Genomic DNA, 20,638 nt, shown 5'->3' on the forward strand with positions numbered 1-20,638 from the left:
AGGTGGTGAGGCAAGACCTTCGTACATTGGGCCTCACTGAGGCGATGACTACTGACCGAGACCTTTGGAAATGTGCTGTGCGTGAGAAGACCCGGCAAGCCAAGTAAGATCGTTGCCAGTGCCCCTGGACTGGCTTGTGCGGGTGGCACATAAAAGACACCATTTCGAGCGTGGCCGTTTTCGTGCGGGTGACACGTAAAAGCACCCACTACACTCTCAGAGTGGTTGGCGTTAGGAAAGGCATCCAGCTGTAGAAACTCTGCCAAATTAGACTGGAGCCTGGTGTTGCCATCCGGTTTCACCAGTCCTCAGTCAAATCGTCCAACCCATGCTAGCATGGAAAGCGGACGTTAAACAATGATGATGATGATGTTAATCTTATAGCAATTGTATCTCTATGGATATCATACCCTAGATTTCCTCTTCTCCACTACCTCTATTGAGTCTTACTTTTAAATACTCTACTAAACTTTCCTTAAGACAAGAGCTTACACAAGATGAAGCTAAACCACATTGATCTCACTAGTCTGTGCCACCTCATCAGACTAAATAACAAGTCTAGAGCTGCACTAACTTTCCCCAAGAGCTGAGTCTAGACAAAAGAGTTTGCTAACAGTACTTCTGATTGATTACATAACAATACTCACCCACTTTGAAACATAGTAAATGGGTGAACTTGTGTTTAGGTTAGAAATCATTATTTTTGGCTCTACAATGGCAAGTATCATAGAGCAAGAAGAAAAAGACTCCTGTTGTGTCAAATCTGAGCCAGTTTTGATTTCTGGTTGAAAGTAGCTTGAGAAAGATAGCAACATCAATTAATCTCATCTTCCTCCTTGATGTGTGTGTGTTTTGTAAGATAACTATTATCCATATATTGGATAAGTTTGAGGTATGTGCCATAGTATGGTACTAAGTTCTTGGCAGACTTTATAATTTGGCTGAGACTCTCACCTGAAGTCACTTAATACACAACACTAATGCTCTTTACATAAAAAAAATCCCTCTCCATCGTTCTTCCAACATAAGAAAAGTTACAGGAATCTATTTTGATCAGGTACCCATCCTAGCCTCAACAGTTAACTTTTATAGAAAAGAGGCATCGTCATCTCTAATATATTACTGATACTTTGATACTTATTTTATTAATTCCAGGAGTATAAAAAGCAAAGCTGATTCTAGCAGGATTTAAACTCATAGGTAGAGAGACTAATGTAAAACAATCTTTTTCCATTTCTAACAGCTAAATGTTCCAAGAAATGCTATAAAATTCATTTCTGATAGAAGCAGGGGAGTTTCAATTTGACCAATATTTATTTTAATGAATTTCTTGAAATATACAGAACAAAATTGACTGCATAGGAATTGAACTCAGAAAGAAAGAGATGTAATTAATTACCACAAGCCATTAAGTTAGATGCTCTACCATCCACTACATTCAAAGAAATTCTACTATCTATCACACTCAAAGAAATGCCATAGATGTTTATTTTCAATGAAACACCAAGAATGAAGTTGAGTCTGTACCACTCACCAAAAGATTCTGGCCAATTTCTACCACAATGTTCACTAAAATATTGATCAAAATAACTTGGCAGTCTTGACTGATAAGAAATTCTGATTTGTTGCCTGCAAATAGAACATATACAAGGGAGTAATACAACAGAGCATGGCAGGCAAATGTGAAGATATATAGGGTGAGGCAGAGGGGAAGGACGTTTTTGAAAAATTCAAAAAATTATTTATTTTTGCTGCAAACAAATTTTATTGACATCAATGTGTTCATATTGAATTAGCATTTGTCAAAATCAAGTGTGGAAAACAACATCCATCATGTGGTGTCTGTTTCCATTGATGCATTTCTGAAGGCATTCTTGGAAGTTGGCCTCCACTCTCTCCAGCATTGCTCTGTCAATTTGGGTGACCTCCACGCAATAGCTTCCTTCAAATTGTCCAATGTACAGGGCTTATGCGCATAGACACGTGCCTTAAGGTTTCCACACAAGAAATAATCACACATGGACAAATCAGGGGACTGAGAGGCCAAGGAACATCAGCAAACCTGGAAATGAGGTGGTCACCAAAAAGAGGGCGAAGAACATCCATTGATGTTCTGGCTGTTGTCGCCCTGTCTTACTGAAACCACACACATTGAATAGACATACATTTTCATCGTAATTCAGGAACAAAGAAGTTGTTTATCATCTCGATGTAATTCTTGGAGTTCACAGTAACAGCATTTCCATTATTGTCTTCAAAAAAGTAACGACCAATGACGGCAGCTTTTCCAACAGCACACAGACCATCACTTTTGGGTTGTGCAGTGGTCTTTCATGCAGTTCTCTCGGATTTTCAAGAGCCCAATAATGACAGTTCCGTTGATTAACCATGCCATTGAGATGAAAATGAGCTTCATCAGTCATTAACAAAATGAGGTTGTCATTTGCCTCAAAAATTGCTTCCATCTGATATGCAAAGTTAAGCTGCTGTGCGTAGTCCCATGGTTTTAACTATTGCCCAATCACCAATTTGTACAAGTGGAAATGCAGGTCTTCATGCAAAATATGCCTTACCAATCAATTACCAATGCCAAGTTCAGTGGAATGCTTCTGAGCAGAGCAATTTGGACTCCATATCAAAGCTTGTCTGATGCGTTCCACATTTTCTGGGGTTTGTACCATCTGTGGCGCCCCTACCAGTCTACTATTCATTAGTGTACCTTGTATATGAAGTGCATTCACCCAACGTAAGATGGTGTTACAGGTGGGAACAGCCTGATCTTGGTGAATGTTGAAGTAGTGCTGAAACTCATGCTGAACTGCTGTGACAGACTTGTTATTCTTTACATAACTGTCGTAGGCAAACATGCACAATGGCTTCACCTGAAAAAAAAAATGCTAAGAAACTATGGACAGAATGGTACCTATCGGACATATGTCCCTCCCCCGGGGCTGAGTAATAGCCATGTCAAAAAACGTCCATCCTCTCTGCCCTATTCAGTACAAAGAGAGATAAATAGAGAGATTAATAGATTAAGTATAGAACACAAAGATATATCAAACATTGTTTTTACATTTCCCATTCTTTACAGGAAATGGAAAGTGAGAAACTTCTAAAAATATTAAATGAAATGTAAAAAACACAAAATCATAATTTTGTTAAATAAATATGAACCCAAAATTGAAAGAATGATCAAGAATAACAAAATCTTGATGCTTGGCATAGTAAAGACCAAAATACTAATTAATAACTATACTTTTAGAGTACATATACATATATATGATGGACTTCTTTCAGTTTCTGTCTACCAAATTTACTCACAAGGTTTTGCTTCACTCCAGGCTACAGTAGAAGACATTTGCCTGAACCCAAAATCATATGGTTGGGTTACAAACTTTCTACCACACAGCCACACTTGTGCCTAGCCATGCCTGTACTTCCAACACACAATGACTACTTTAAAGCTATTTTCACTGTTAAAGCAAGGTTTTGTTAAGAATTCTCCCATTATATACAACTGTATTTTAGTTATCATCATAAATATGGAAAACAGTAATTACATGCCAACTTTTGAAAGTAGTGCAGCATTTTAAGTAATAATTTGGTGGAATTGGAAATGACTTTGAAGAACTGGTAATATTCTGATGTCTGCAAGGATTCTGTGTCAGTGGTCTTGTGAAAGAACTTCAAGAAACATGTTGTGGATAATTGGATTGTAGTTTTTATGATGTCTTTCTGAAAGAAAGATCACACGTAAATTACATATATAACAGTACATATCACATTATTTACATTATATATATGTATATATATGTATATATATATAAATATATATATATATATATATATATATATATATATATATATATATATATAGGGAGAGAGAGAAAGAGAGAGAGAATATATGCCTGTATGTCTATGTGTATATAAAATGCATATTATCCCTTATCTAGTGGTCAGTGTGAAAACTAGGGATAGACAAGTGGTTGGTGAGAGCTGTATAAGTCATGTCAGTAAGGTGAGGGTTGGCAATGAGTATAGCAAAGAATTCATGGTATAAGTATGGATTCACCAAGGATTAGTCCTCAGCCCCCTCTTGTTCATCATAGTCCTCCAGATAATAACAGAGAAATTCAAGACAGGTTGCCCCTAGGAGCTCCTCTATGCTGATGACCTTGTTCTTATAGCTGAATGACTACCAGAACTAGAGAAGGAGTTCCAGGTGTGGAAGAAAGATCTAGAATCGAAGGGCTTTAATGTTAACCTAACAAAATCCAAAGTCTTAGTAAGGAGCAAAGCAGACAAATCACAAATCCCCTCAGGTAGATGGCCCTGCTTGATCTGTAAGAAAGGCGTAGGTAGAAATTCTATAAGATGTACCCGGCGTAAGCTATGGACACATAAGAGGTGCAACAATATCAGAGGTAAGTTAACAGGGAAAATAGTTTTTGTGTGTGGTAGGTGCACAGATACAATGAACACTATAAATGTTCAGAAAACAGACTCCATCAAATGCCAGTAGGGAAAACTAGAAGTAGTCAATAGTTTCCATTACAGAGGTGACCAAGTTAGTAGTGGGAGTGGATGCTCTGAGAGCATAGCTGCTACAAAAAGAATAGGTTGAGCAAAATTCCTACCTCTGTTGGTAACAAAGGGCCTCTCCCTCAGAGTGAAAGGCAGATTATATGATACCTGTGTGTGAACAGCAGTGAAACATGGGCTGTGACTGTTGAGGACACGTGTAGGCTTGAAAGAAATGATGCTAGTATGTTTCGCTCAATGTGTAATGTCAGTGTGCATGCACGATAGAGTGTAAGCATCATGATAGAAAAGTTGGGCATAAGAGGCATCAGATGTGGTGTACAAGAGAGACGACTGCAGTGATACGGTCATGTGATGTGTATAGATGTGGACAGTTGTGTGAAGAAGTGCTGATCTCTACTAGTGGAAATTCGTTGTAGAAGAGGGAGACCCAGGAAGACATGGGACAAGGTGGTGAAGCATGTTCTTCAAAAGTTGGGTCTCATGGAAGCAATGACTTGTGAATGAGACCTTTGGCAATATGCTGTGCTTGAGAAGACCCATCAAGCCAAGTGAAATCATAGCTGTGGTCGTTGTCAATGTCGCGTAACTGGCACCCATGTTGGTGGCACGTTAAAAGCACCTTTCGAAAGTTGGGCTTCATGGATGTAATGTAGTCAATGCTGGTGTCATGTAATAGCACCATGCCAATGGCAATGACAAATGACATGGTTGAAAAGAACACCCATCAAATCAAGTGAAATCATAATCATGCCAGATATTGGTGTCATACAAACTGACACCTGTGCAAGTGGCATATAAAAGCACCCATAACACTCTTGTAGTGGTTGGCATTAGGAAGAGCATCTAGCCATAGAAACCATGCTAAATCAGTCTAGAGTCTGGTGCAGCCCCTCAGCTTACCAGCCCTGGTCAAACAATCCAATCCATGCCAGCATGGACAGCAGACATTAAATGATGATGGTGATATATTTTTGATGGACACTCCCATCAGTTTTGACGTATGAGGATCCAACAACTTACACTTTCTTTTTCAGTCATAATGCTTATGCCAAATGTGACAATTGAGTCCTGCCAATGATTTGCAAGGAAACCGGTAGATGTTGTAAGTATGAGGATTACAAGTTAGTGCAAGCAGTATATCTGCAGCAGCTTTTCTCTTTTGCCTTGCACTCCTAAGTCTGATAATGCTGGTTGACAAGACAAGACAGCTCCATTTTGTTTGCTCCAAGGCTGTTTGATTAAAGGTGTTGTGAGCTATATTGACTGCTGAGAGGTTACCCTTCAGCTTATCATTATATCTGAGCCATAGTCAACCAACATTCCTATACCCACTATCAAGCATATACATATATTTGGTGTGTTATGTGAATTTATGGAAAGGTATCCCATAGAACTCAACAAATTTGTTAAAAATGGAGAAGAGAAGATGTTAAAATTTGAAAGAATTTTAATACACACATACAATCATTTCAAACAGCGATATTAAAACATGTATATTCATGGTTGAATAGTTAAATTCATTTGATTAAATTAAATTAATTATATATCACTGTTATCCTCAGTGCAAGAAGTATAAACAAAAAATTATTATTACAGAGGACTTGCTACAGGAAATAACAGAGAATAATTTCAGATATACATATTTATCCTTATGAAAATTACAAGCATAATAAAGAATGTGAGTCTAGTTATGTATAAACTAAAATTAAGGCAACTAATGGTTATTTGAAAATGTAAGTGAAAAAGAGCAAGTAGATAAGTAATTTAAATTCCAAATAATTCATCTATGAAAGAGAAGTTTTATATAAATGTCCAATGGAAAAGCATAGTTATGTTTGAATTAGGATATGACTTGAAAGTTATAAACAATATTAGGTATGGTGTGTATTTTAAAAAATTGTGCGTGAAAATGAAATTAAACTAGTGAATGTAATATATAGGAGGCTGCTAGAATGCAATGAAAACAAGTATTAGGGGTAGAAATGCTTAAAGAGCTACATAAAATGGAGTTGTGTTAGTTTAAGAACTAATATTTGTTTATGTGTATTAAATATAAGGAAATTAGTTGTTAATATTACAGATTTAGATAGTAAATACTTGCTGTGGCTATAAATATTAAAAAGAACGTTCAGAGGTTTAATTAGCTGTAGTAAATTGAAAATAACAATGTAGGAGTGATAATATAGCTAGGAAAGAAAGGTAGAAAAAAATTTAAATTATAAATATCAATATGTAATACATTGACTATGTTTAGGTATAAATAAAAGTATGAATTAAGAAGCTAGCTTGGCATAAAGTGAGAGGGAAGTATATAGTAAAATTATCTAAGTAATAAGTATTCAAGTAATAGAAGGTCACATAAGTATACAGAATATACAAAATAATTCGTATATAATGTCATATAAAAAAATCTTATAAGGGAAAAAAATTTTTTTAGTGTATACTAATATGTTAGTAGAGGACATATCTGCAAAATAGCATACATAGATGTAGGTATTCTAGCTGTTTTATTTGGGGGTGTACATGAAGGAAAGAACACAGTACAAAAGTAAATAAGTATACTCATACCAGTGCAAAGAGAGAGAAAAAAGAAACCAAACAGATATAGATATAATTATAATTACCCATATGAAAAATGTTATTATATACATACATATATGTGTGTGTGTGTGTGTGTGTGTGTGTGTGTGTGGAACATATGTATATGTGCACACGTTCATATTAAAAATATGCACCGGTATGAGTATACTTACTTATTTTTGTACGGTGTTCTTTCCGTCATGTGCACCCCCAAATAAAACAATTTCAAAAACAACTAGAATACCTACATCTATGTATGCCATTTTGCAGATATGTCCTTTACAAACGTATCAGTATACACTAAAAAATTGTTTTTATATGACATTATATATGAATTATTTTGTATATTCTGTATACTTATGTGCACCCACTACTCATAAAAAAATTTTTTCTTCTATTCATAATGCACAATAACCTTCTATTATTTGAATACTTATTACTTGCATAATTTTACTATATACTTCCTTCTCACTTTATGCCAAGCTAGCTTCTTAATTCATACTTTTATTTATACCTAAACGTAGTCAATGTATTACATATTGATATTTATAATTTAAATTTTTTTCTACCTTTCTTTCCTAGCTATATTATCACAACTACATTGTTATTTTCAATTTACTACAGCTAATTAAACCTCTGAACGTTCTTTTTAACATAGCCACAGTAAGTATTTACTATCTAAATCTGTAATATTAACAACTAATTTCCTTATATTTAATACACATAAACAAATATTAGTTCTTAAACTAACACAACTCCATTTTATGTAGCTCTTTAAGCATTTCTACCCCTAATACTTGTTTTTGTTGCATTCTAGCAGCCTCCTATATACTACATTCACTAGTTTAATTTCATTTTCACGCACAATTTTTTTAAATACACACCATACCTAATATTGTTTATAACTTTCAAGTCATATCCTAATTCAAACATAACTATGCTTTTCCATTGGACATTTATATAAAACTTCTCTTTCATAGATGAATTATTTGGAATTTAAATTACTTATCTACTTACTCTTCTATAGAGGGAACATCTCATAAAACGTTTTTCACTTACATTTTCAAATAACTGTTTGTTGCCTTAGTTTTAGTTTATACATAACTAGACTCACTTTCTTTATTATGATGCTTGTAATTTTCATAAGGATAAATATGTATATCTGAAACTATTCTCTGTTATTTCCTGTAGCAAAAATACTCTGTAAAAATATTTTTTTGTTTATACTTCTTGCACTGAGAATAACAGTGATATATAATCAATTCAATTTAATCAAATTAATTTAATTATTCTATCATGAATCTTCATGTTTTAATATCGCTGTTTGAAAAGATTGTATGCATGTATTAAAATTCTTTCAAATTTTAACATCTCTTCTCATTTTTAAACAAACTTGTTGAGTTCTATGGGATACCTTTCCATAAATTCACATAACACACTATATATAAGTATTATTTTCATATTTGCAAACTTACGCCAGTAAGGTACTGGCAAAATATGAAGAATCTTTATTAGAAATCGTTTTTCAGAACCCTCCAAATTAAAGGACGAAATGTAATTCAATGTTTTCAGACACTCACACACACACACACACACACACACACATATATATATATATATATATATATATATATATATATATATATATATATATGCATTTGTGGGTAGGTGGATGGCTGGATTTAGTTAGGTAAGAAGACAGACAGCTAATAGACATGAATGTCATTTGCCACATCTTAGTTCATCAAAAATTCGGTAGTCATTACAAAAGCTCCCCACATAAAAATACAAAGAAATTAAATTATTCAAAGCTATGATAATATATAAGCGAACAATGAAACAAATTTTCAAAATTAATTGACAAATTCTTTTATGTGGATAGAAAAGTTAATGATTTAAGGTAAGTTTATCTACCTGAAGTAATTCAGGGTCTACAAGTCTCTCCATGCACTCAATGGTATTACAGAGGCATGCCTCACATTCTGGTGGGTGGATGTCATTTAAAGATATTTGCTTGTTACAGCCAGTAGAGTTGGTGATATAATTAAAAATCTTCAATTTAGGTTGGTAATATTTCTCCATCAATTCAGAAAACAATGCATCATCAGGGTATGTAGATAGGAAACTGCTATTAAAAAACATTAATTCCATTGTGTAAGAGGTATAATATAACTCTGCATGCTTTGAATATAAAACAATACACCTTACACAGTCAAATGTTGCACTCAGAACACCTGCATAACTCAAAACAATCAATACAGATTTGGGTTGGAAAAACACACACACATAAAGTGTTAATAAAGTTTTAACCATTAAAAACTGGACAAACAAAATTTATACCAAACATACTGACCTTTTCATTAGTTTCTCTACAAAGCTTCTCACTCTGTCATCATCTTCTTTGCTATCAAGTTGATGAAATATTACCAGAACTTTCTCTATCTTCTCATTTTTAGAGATACTTGATTAAAAATGAGACACATAAAAGTAAACATTAGAAAATTGGCAACCATTAGGCTATAGTGTGGAAGAAGAGTAGCTGGCATGACATTATAGGGAGCAACCAATGTAGAACTGTGGGATAACAGGAGAGGCTCCAAGTTACAGACATTATATGGGTAATGTAAAATTGTAGGATAACAGTTAGAGGACATAAGTTATAGATATCATACAAGCACAGTAGAGGGAAACAGAAAGATAAGACAGCAAAATTGCTGTCTTCTGTGTAAATGCTAAAATTAACAGACACATAAAACCCATGTTAACAGGAAAACAAACAAAACAAAAAAAATGTGAGCCAACAGCTGGTAAGATCACAGCTGAAACATCTCTGATTATAGATGTTTCATTAGCAATGACATGTGGACTAAACCAGCGCTTGATGAACCTATAAATATCAGGCTTCATCAAAGAGATATTAGTAAAATCCTCCCGGCTTTATTAATGAGAACTCAAAATTAGAGTTTATCTCATTGTTATCATCATTATATGATAATTTTTCTTTTGGACAAGTTTAAAATTATTTAATTTTATTAAGCAGAGCAATTTGTCCAACTTTTTTTCAATCCTCATAACCGAACTCTCAGCAGTGTGGGGTGGGGTCTGGCCCCACCCAACGAGAAATACTAGGCTACACATTTCTACCAGCCACAAAACCTCCTATACAATCAACTTATTACAAATAACATTCAAATCTCTCTCTAATCTTATAAACAAAAGAAATAATGTAATCAAATATATGCTATGTTTAAGAAAAAGAAAAAAAAAAGACATGATGGTCACTGTTGGAATGCCTATGATCAGAGGTCTGCTGGATTAGCTATGACTTAGGGAGTATATAAAAAAAAAACCCAACAAAACTTACTGATGATCGAGTAAAAGACAGAGGTATAAGTCCATAGCAACATCCCATGATTGCGATGAAGTTATAAGCTGATGAAGTTCTGAAAAGCTATCTTTATGGTTCACTGTCCAATTCCAAATATCTTTGCAAGTACCTCCAGCATCATTAAGGATATCAAATAAGAGTTCTTTGGAATGCTTGGATTTAGAATTGGAGCCACTGGGTGTGTTATGGCAGATGACATCCCAGAAAGTGTCTAAAAGGTTGTCTCGCATCTGAAGCACCTTGAGTGAAACATCACTGATTTGGAAACTTTGAATCAGGAGCTGACTGAGGAATTTGCTGGCTTCTTTGGTGAGGAAGATGCTTGATTCTTTATAAATCACATCCAAGGCTTTGTTTGGAACATCTGAAAAAAATATAAAAAATTAAAAATGACTAAGATACTGAGAAGAAGCAAGTATTGGTCTACCGGCTCATAAGTTGAAAGTTCAAAACTAATGAAGATATTTTATTGTTTCTTTTTTATATTTTATTAATATTTAACATTTAGTATGGCACAACACTACCTCCACTGGTTAGAACACATCATAATACATATGTCTCAAATGTGCCTCCCCCATCAACTCCTCTTTGTGGAGTTGGCTTCAGGCACTAGACCATGCAGAGCTCCCAAATCCCATTTCTGAGACCAGTTCAAGGACACTCTTCTCCACAGCTCCATTGACCCAAATATCTGGGAAACAATCACCAAGAACCACCAACACTGTTGGCATGCCATTGTTAAGGGAATGGACCAGATGGAAAATAACAGACATCAAGAGGCAGAGATCAGATGTCAAAGACACAGAGTGACTCACACTTCCTTGTCCCTGGATTACTAGAAAGTGTATCAGTGAGTATCGAGATATTGTGGGAGAGAAGTGTGTGCAGATAGATAATGGTATGCTTGCACTTAGTAATGTGGACAAGAAAGAGGCATGGTAAAGTTACTATGCAAGACTGCTGAATGTAGAGAATGAATGGGATAAAGGGAGGCTCCCTCATGTGAACGCAACAGAGAGAGACCAGCTATCCTAGTGAACAGCAGTATGGTAGATGAGGCAATTAAAGACATGAAAACTGGGAAAGCCCCTGGTCCATCCGGAATCATGGCTGAGATGCTCAAAATATACAGTAAGGTGGGATACTAGTTAGTCACTTGCATAGTTAATCAGGCCATTCAGAAAGATGTAATAATAGTGACTGGTGTAGCAGCATTATTGTTAGCTGTTACAAGGATAACAATGATGCTTTAGATAGAAGCAATTATAAAGGCATCAAACTCCTGGACCAGATGATAAAAATTACAGAGAGAATTATAGACCAATTAATTAGGCTAGATGAAATGCAGTTCAGGTTCATCTGGGGAAGAAGCACTACTGATGCTATTTTCATAGTCAGACAACTGCAAGAGAAGTACTTAGCTAAGAATAAACCATTATACTTAGCATTTGTTAATCTAGAGAAAGCTTTTGATAGAGTAACCTGTTGTTTGATATGGTGGGCTCTGAGGAGGCAAGGAATAGATAAGTGGCTTGTGGAAGCAGCACAAGTCATTTACAGAGACACTCTCAGTAAGGTGAGAGTTAACCACGAGTACAGTGAAGAATTTGGTGTACAGGTAGGTGTTCATCAAGGCTCAGTCCTCAGTCCCTTCTTTTCCATCATTGTCCTCCGGGCCATACACAGTGTAAGCTATGGATACACAAGAGATGTTGTGGATTAATAGGAAGGTTAGAGAAAGTAGTGCTTGTATGTGAAAGATGTACAAGATCCATAAAAACTAGAGACTTGGGAAATTGATTCTCCTAAATGCCCTGGTGGCTCATTAGAGGTGATAGATAATTTCTGCTACTTAGGGGATCAAATTAGTCATGGAAGGAGAATGCACGGAGAGTGTGACAGCTAGAATAAGAATAGGATGAAGGAAATCCAAAGAGTTGTTACCTTTGTTGATATGAAAGGTTTCTCTCTCCAAGTGACAGGCAGATTGTATGATGCATGTATATGAACAGTAATTCTACGTGGTAGTTGACAGAATGCTAGTGTTTTAAAGGAGAAGTTAAGCATAAGAGGAATTAGATGCAGTGTGTAAGAGAGAAGACTGCTGGTTTGATCATGTATTGTGAATGGATGCCAACAGCTCCATAAAGAAGTGCTGATCTCTCAAATTAGATGGAACATGTGGAAGTGGGAGATCCAGGAAGAGATGGGATGAAGTACTGAAGGACGACCTCAGGTGAGATGACTAAGGACAAGATGCCTGGCACCTTGCTGTACTAAAGAAGACCTGTACTCCACAGCAGAAGTGTTAAGTGTCATCCCCTTGGTGAAGAGAACTGGCCTGCAAGAATCCTGTGCTGGTTCCATGTAAAAAGCACTCTTGCCAGTGCCTGTAAAAGCACCCAGCACACTCTGTAAAGTGGCTGGTGTTAGGAAGAGCAGTCAGCCATAGAAACCAGGCCAAATCACACTGGAGTCTGGTGCAGCTCTCCAGCTTGCCAGCTCTGGTCAAACCGTCCAACCCAGGCCAGCATGGACAACAGACATTATGATGATGATGTATAAAAATAACATTAGGATTATAACTATTGGAGCTGCCAGTCAGACAATTTACTGAAGGGAGAAATTTGCTTTAGACAAATATATCCAGGATACAACCTAAATATTTGAGGGGAGGTTTTGGGACTGACAGTGGAGTTACTCATCACATGACTTGCTGAAGAAAGTATTGGAATTACCATTTCTAAAAGTCACTATGATAGTTCTAACAAATTTTAACATCATATAATATTATGGAGCACTACATAATTATATATACAGCACTTGTAGAAAAAGCATAGGTAGAAACTCCATAAGATGTACCTAGTGTAAGCTATGAACAATTTAAGAGGTGCAGCAATATCAAAGAAAGGTTAACTGGGAAGATAGTTTTGGTGTGTGGCAGATGCACAGGTGCAATAAACATGAAGATGTACAGAAAATAGATTCTATCACATACCGGGGGGAAAAACTAGAAGTAGTTGATAGCTTCCGTTGCCTAGGTAACCAAGTCAGTAGCAGGGGTGATGCTCTGAGAGCATAGCTGCTAGAATAAGAATAGCCTGGGTAAAGTTCAGAAAACTCCTACATCTGCTGGTAACAAAGGGCCTCTCGCTTAGAATGAAAGGTAGACTGTATGATGCCTGTGTGCAAACAGCCATGCTACATGGCAGTGAAACATGGGCTGTGACTGCTGAGGACATGCGTAGGCTTGAAAGAAATGAAACTAGATGTGTAATGTCAGCGTGCATACATGACAGGGTGTAAGCACCCTGAGAGAAAAGCTGAACAGAAGAAGCATCAGATGTGGTATGCAAGAGAGACAACTGCACTGGTATGTTGCGTACAGATGAGGAGAGCTGTATGAAGAAGTGTCACACCCTAACAGTGGAGGGAAACTGTGGAAAAGGTAGACCCAGGAAAAAAAGGGATGAGGTGGTGAAGCATGACCTTCAAATGTTGGGCCTCACAGAGGCAATGACAAGCGACCAAGACCTTTGGAGATATGCTGTGCTTGAGAAGACCTGGCAAGCCAAGTTAGATCGTAGTCATGGCCAATGCCTGTGTCGCATAATGGGCCCATTTAAAAGCACCCTTCAATTGTTGGGCAATATGCCGTGCTTGTGAAGACCTGTTGAATCAAATGAAATTGTAGTCATGGCCGATGCCAGTACCATCTGTCTGGCACCCATGCCGGTGGCATGTAAAAAGCATCATTCAAGCGTGGCTGATGCCAGTGTTGCCTGACTGGCATGTAAAAAGCACCATTTGAGTGAGACCAATGCCAGTGCCGCCTGACTGGCACCCATACTGGTGACATGTAAAAAGCACCATTCAAGTGGAGCTGATGCCAGTGTGGCCTGACTGACTCCCATGTTGGTGGCACGTAAAAAGCACCCACTACATTCTTGGAGTGGTTGGCGTTAGGAAGAGCATTCAGCTATAGAAACCTTGCTAAATCAGATTGGAGCCTGGTGCAGCTTCCCAGCTTGCCAGTCCGCAGTCAAACCGTCCAACACATGCCAGCATGGAAAGCGGACGTTAAACAATGATGATGATGATGATGAACACCATACAATTATATGAAAAAGCAAACAATTATATGGAGCAGCATACAATATTATTACCACAGTTCATTACATGAAATCACATTTAATATTTACAACAGATTTACTGGATAAAGATAAATAACATCAATATAATAACTACCAAAATTTATGATTGACATGGGAACTACTGGTTCTGAAACTCCTTCGTTCCTTTTAAAGCCAATTTTCCTGTTACATAGTTTTCTAGAATAATGTAGACATTTACAAGTTTTTAACAAGATAAAATATCATGCAATGCTATTAAAGCATGATTAAATAGTTCAGTAAGTGAAAATATATTTAGTATTTAGTGCTTAATTACCACAATGAAGAAAAAGAAGAAAAAAGTAGATTGTCCATGTTGGCATGGTTTGGACTCCAGTCTGATTTGGCATGTTTTCTATAGCTGGATGCCCTTTCTAATGCCAACCACTCCAAGACTGAAATTTGTGCTTTTAGGTGCCACCAGCAGGGGTGCCATTTGTGTGACATCAGGATGCTTTATCGTATCACTGACAAGGGTGCCAATTTGCATGACGACAGTGTCTGCTATGACCACAATTTTGCTCGGCTTGATGTGTCTTCTTCTCAAGCACGACATAATGCCAAAGGTCTCAGTCGTTGCCTCCACGAGACTCAGTACTCAAAAGGAACTCAGCCACTTTGCCTCTGTGAGGTCCAACGCTTGAAAGGTGTTCTTTACATGCCACCAGCATGGGTGCACTTGGTTTGATGGGTCCTCTCAAGCACAGCACATTGCCAAAGGGCTCAGTCACTAGTCATTGCCTCTGAGAGGCTCAAAGTTTGAAGATCATGCTTCACCACCTCATTCCATGTCTTCTTGAGTCTACCTCTATCACAGGTTCCCTCCACAGTTAGATTGGCACTTCTTTACACAGCTGTCCTCATCAATATGCATCACATGACCACACTAGCACAGTCATCTCTCTTGCACGCCGCATCTGATGCCTCTTATGCCTAACTTTTCTCTCAAGATGCTTACACTCTGTTGAACATGCACATTGACATTGCACATCCAGCAAAGCATACTGGCTTCATTTCTTTCAAGCCTACACATGTCCTTGGCTGTCACATTTCACTGCCATACAGCATAGCTGTACACACACAGGCATCAAAGAATCTGCCTTTCTCTCTGAGAGAGAGGAAATTTGTTGCCAGCAGAGGTAGGAATTCTCTGAACTTTGCCCAGCTTAATCTTATTCTCACAGCTATGCTTTCGGAGCATCCACCTCCAGCGGTCACCTAGATAATGGAAGCTATCTACTACCTCTAGCCCCCCCCCCCGACAGTTGATGGAGTCTATTTTGTGCACATTTTCAGCGCTTGCTGTACCTGTACATCTTTCACATACAAAAGCTAATTTCTAGAAAAATGCAAATCAATATGTATGTATGCATCCAACACCTGTCATCATTAAATGATGATGATGATGATGATGATATGGATGTGTGTGTACATATATATGTATGCATATTTCAGGTATCAGATCTGATGATCAGAGACTTGCTACATGTATGCTACTACAATCTGTACATAGTCAGGCTGAAGGCAACTAAATAAGCAACTCCCCCTTCTCACTAAGCCTGCTTAGAAATGAAGATGATTTTTAAGACTGTAAGATGTAAAAACCTGTGAAAGAACAGATGAACTCACAAAAGTCAATGGCCACCCAATTGTGCATGTAAACACAAGAAGATATTTTTCCTGAACCCTTTGGTGTTTTGAAGTCTCTGGGGATATGTTGCTCTTTTCGCTTTTCTTGTTATTAGTTTAATGATTTCAAACTTTGAGAAAATAGAACTTGTGTCACACAAACATATTTCTCTACAAAATTCGATGCATTGGTACTTTTTGTGCCTCATTTTTTTTCTCCCTTTCTTTCCCAAGTGCAGGTGAAAACTAGAACCTCTTGAAATCATAGTGGTTGACCTTTTTGTTATGGTGGTTGCGGTATTACAAGTGTTTGCAGCAATTACATATCACAGTTTCCATAGTTTCTCACTCATGAGGGAACACAGAAGATGTAGCATGGGCAGAAGCAGTCATGATTCTCTAGCTGCCTGTGTAATTGTGTCCCTCATTGAAGTGTTGTTGGTGTCTGAGAGGTGGAACATGCATTGGTTTATGTCTTTGTCATTATGAGAGTTCACAATCATACTCAGTTGTGAACTGACATCTCCCATAACCCACTCCATGTCTCTCATTCTCCCTTACACTCTTGCAAGCTCTACTCACTTACACTTCTGGTTCTTTTTCCCTCATTCAAGGTCCACACAGACACATCATCACCATTTTATCTCTTCTCTGTTTCACCCTGATCACTACCACCCTCTCTTCAAAATTGTGGGCAGCCAAATACCCCCAGCACAGCAAGAAACCTATTCTGCTCAGGACACTTTTTTCATACTTTAACTCCACATCAAGCAAAAAGCTACCTCTTTTAAGTTTGTAGTCTTGTAAGCTACATAGAGATGTTCACTAGAACTGGTGATGCAAAAGTACATGTTGAAAAGTGGCTGGCATCAGGAAAGGCATCCAGGTATAGAACACATGCCAAAGTAGACTGTTGAGCACAATGCAGTCCTTGAACCCATCGGATCCTATAAAACCCTCCAACTCATACCTGCATGGAACATGAAGAGTAAATGATGATGATGTGAGTCATGTCTTGTTTGTGAGTGTTTATGTCAGTACAGAAATACTATTTCCAGCCTCCTGTCTAGAATTAGTAAAGGAAAAGGTAAAAGAATCTCTTACCTGGAAATGTATGAGTTACAGAAGTAAAACCAGGAATGTGTTGGATTGTTTTGTGTAATGTTGTAAACATAGCAGTCTTTAAGGAGACACATTTTGGCCAATATGTGGAATTAAAAACACTGCTGTAGAAATCAGTAAACAGTTTCTCATAGTGATTGAATATAACTTCATTCTGAGCTAAACTGCCTGCTATTTGTGTGGCAAACAGGAGTGAGGCATTGCTTGTGTTCAGTTCAATAACTGAAGCTTTCAGGAAGTCATCAGCCCAGCATAATTTGACTGCTTCAACAGTGGTCACTGGAAAAATAAGAAAATAAACAAAAATATATAAATCATGTGTATATTCATCATCATTTAGCAGCTGCTTTCCATGCTGGTATGGGTTGGATGGTTTGACTGAGGATTGGCAAGCCAGAAGGCTGCACTAGGCTCCAATCTGATCTGGCAACGTTTCTACAGCTGGATGCCTTTCCTAATGCTAACCACTCCAAGAGTGTAGTGGGTGCTTTTTATGTGCTACCGGCACGAAGGCCAATCAGGCAGCACTGGCATCGATCATGTTTGGATGGTGCTTTTTACATGCCACCAGCATGGGGAGCCAGTCAGGTGGCAGTGGCATCGGCCACGACTATGATTTCACTTGACTCAACAGGTCTTGTTTACAAAAATTATGCGATATCAAGACAGGGAGACACAAACACACACATGATGGTCTTTGAATTTCTGTTTACCAAATCCACTCACAAGGCTTTGATCATCCTGGTGCTATTACCAAAGCATGGTGGGACTGAACCCAAAACTATGTGGATGGGAAGCAAGCTTCTCAACCATGCAATCACACCTGCACCTATGTATGTTACTGATACCTGATTTAATAAGCTTTGCAAAAATGAAGACAGTGCTGTTTCTAACTCAAATTATGTTAAGTATATGAAGAAGTGAGCACTAGTAGAAGATTATGTGACTGGTGCTTTACTAAACTGCTTTGCACATTAACCTGTCTTTCTGCTCCCTATTTTTTGTCATAACTTGTTTCAGTCATTGGACTTTGGCCATGTTGGGGTCCTGCCTCCATGGGTTTAATCAATCAAACTGACCTCAGTTCTTATTAAATGTGGTACTTATTCCATCAGGTGCATAATTTCTTCAATATTGCTCAGGACATAAGGTGGCGAGCTGGCAGAAACATTAGCATGCCAGGCGAAATGTTTAGCGGTATTTCATCTGCCGTTACATTCTGAGTTCAAATTCCGCCAAGGTCGACTTTGCCTTTCATCCTTTCGGAGTGGATAAATTAAGTCCCAGTTATGTACTGGGGTTGATGTAATCAACTTAATCCCTTTGTCTGTCTTTGTTTGTCCCCTCTATGTTTAGCCCCTTGTGGGCAATAAAGAAATAAGAAACATTAGCATGCCAGGTGAAATGCTTAGCGGTATTTCGTCTGTCTTTACATTCTGAGTTCAAATTCCACCGAGGTCGACTTTGCCTTTCATTCTTTCGGGGTCGATAAATTAAGTAGTAGTTGTGTACTGGGATTGATCTAATCAACTGGACCCGCTCCCAAAAATTTCGGACTTTGTTCCAAGAGTAGAAAAGAATATTGCTCAGGACAGTGACCTCCTGGAAACTGTCCAGAGATGTGCATCTACCATACTCTGAATGCCTTGCTTCCTTGGGCATAGATACATTGAAGCTCTGACATCTGGCAACTGACTTGGTAATCACCAACAAAATTATTAACCATTGTGCCAACAACCACCTTGAGTACCTTTTTGAGCTCCATGTGTCTAACACATGTGGGCATACCTACAAAGTCAGAAAACAGCACAGCTCCCATGACTTTTGGAAACATTTTTTCACACTCAGCGTTGTCGAAGCATGGAATAAGCTGAGACATTGCATCCTTTAAAACCTCCATGCTTCCTGAAATTCGCCAACACCACACCTGATATTCTCCCCTCCATACGCATGCACACATGTATATCATGACTCATACACTGTTCACTTTCCTGAAATTTGTACATAATTCTATGTACTGTACATGTACCTTTGATGAGTTGTAGTGCGCCTGAGCACTATACACAACAATTTCATTATCATTATTATTATTATTATTATTATTATTATTATTATTTTATAAATTAAATATGTAATATTTAATAAATGACACAAGCTACTTGAAAGATAACCGATAGATTCCTGATTAGATGAGTTACAAAGATACTTATGACAACACATATTAATAATCTTCCAGAAATAAATTCAGAAGCTAATAAGTAAAAAGGAACCTGGTCACAAATCTAAACTTTTAAAAAAATATTTTAGGTACAGACATAACTATTTGGTAAAGAACCTCACTTTGTAACCTACTGTAATATCTCTCTTTGAGAGATTTAGAAATAATGATATTTCTAAGGGTGATTTGTTTGACTAAAACCCTTCAAGGTGGTGCCCCAGCATGACTGCAGTTCAATGACTAAAACAAGTAAAAGATAAAAGTCTAGTATATTTGTACTGTTTATAACAATTGTTTCTGATTTATGTACATGGCCTGCAATTAGAGGGTAGAATGATACCATCAACCCCAGTACTTGACTGGTCTTTAGGTGTGAAGAAGTATTTGACTTATGGAGGAAGGTAGAAAAAACACAAACCCCTTCAGGTAGATGGCCCTGCTCGATCTGTAGAAAAGGCATAGGTAGAAATTCTATAAGATGCACCCAGTGCAAGCTATGGACACATAAGAGGTGCAGCAATATCAAAGGAAGGTTAACTAAGAAGTTAGTTTTTGTATGTAGCAGATGTTCAGGAGCAATAAACACTGTAAATGTGCAGAAATCAACTTCTGCAACATTTCAAGGAGAAAAACTAGACGCAGTTGATAGCTTCTGCTATCAAGGTGACCAAGTTAGTAGTGGGGGAGGATGTGCTGAAAGTGTAGCTGCAAGTATAAGAATAGCCTGGGCAAAGTTCAGAGAGTTCTTAACTCTGCTGGTGTCAAGGGGCCTCTCTCTCAAAGTAAAAGGCAGACTGTATGACGCATGTGTACGAACAGCCATGCTACATGGCAGTGAAACATGGGCTGTGACCGCTGAGGATATGCGTAGGCTCGCAAGGAATGAAGCCAGTATGCTCCGATGGATGTGTAATGTCAGTGTGCATACTAGACAGAGTGTTAGTACCTTGAGAGAAAAGTTGAACCTAAGAAGCATCAGTTGTG

General features: G+C 37.5%; 1 protein-coding gene across 3 annotated transcripts in view; it reads right to left on the reverse strand.

The window, feature by feature from the left end:
- LOC106883461 (uncharacterized) overlaps nt 1-20,638 on the reverse strand; it is a 35,414-nt gene that overhangs the window by 8,390 nt on the left and 6,386 nt on the right. Inside the window, exons 2-7 of one of the 3 annotated variants that reach the window (XM_014934494.2) lie at nt 17,419-17,715; nt 10,490-10,877; nt 9,479-9,586; nt 9,040-9,250; nt 3,561-3,735; nt 1,535-1,629 (exon numbers count right to left, since the gene is read on the reverse strand). In XM_014934494.2, coding sequence (XP_014789980.1) covers nt 1,535-1,629; nt 3,561-3,735; nt 9,040-9,250; nt 9,479-9,586; nt 10,490-10,877; nt 17,419-17,715 — 1,274 coding nt within the window. Of the gene's footprint in view, nt 1-1,534; nt 1,630-3,560; nt 3,736-9,039; nt 9,254-9,478; nt 9,587-10,489; nt 10,878-17,418; nt 17,716-20,638 lie in introns of all 3 variants that reach the window. The other 2 variants (XM_014934487.2, XM_014934502.2) reach the window with 2 other exon arrangements.

The sequence above is a fragment of the Octopus bimaculoides genome, chromosome 7 (genome assembly GCF_001194135.2).
Source record: "Octopus bimaculoides isolate UCB-OBI-ISO-001 chromosome 7, ASM119413v2, whole genome shotgun sequence".
NCBI lineage: Eukaryota > Metazoa > Mollusca > Cephalopoda > Octopoda > Octopodidae > Octopus > Octopus bimaculoides.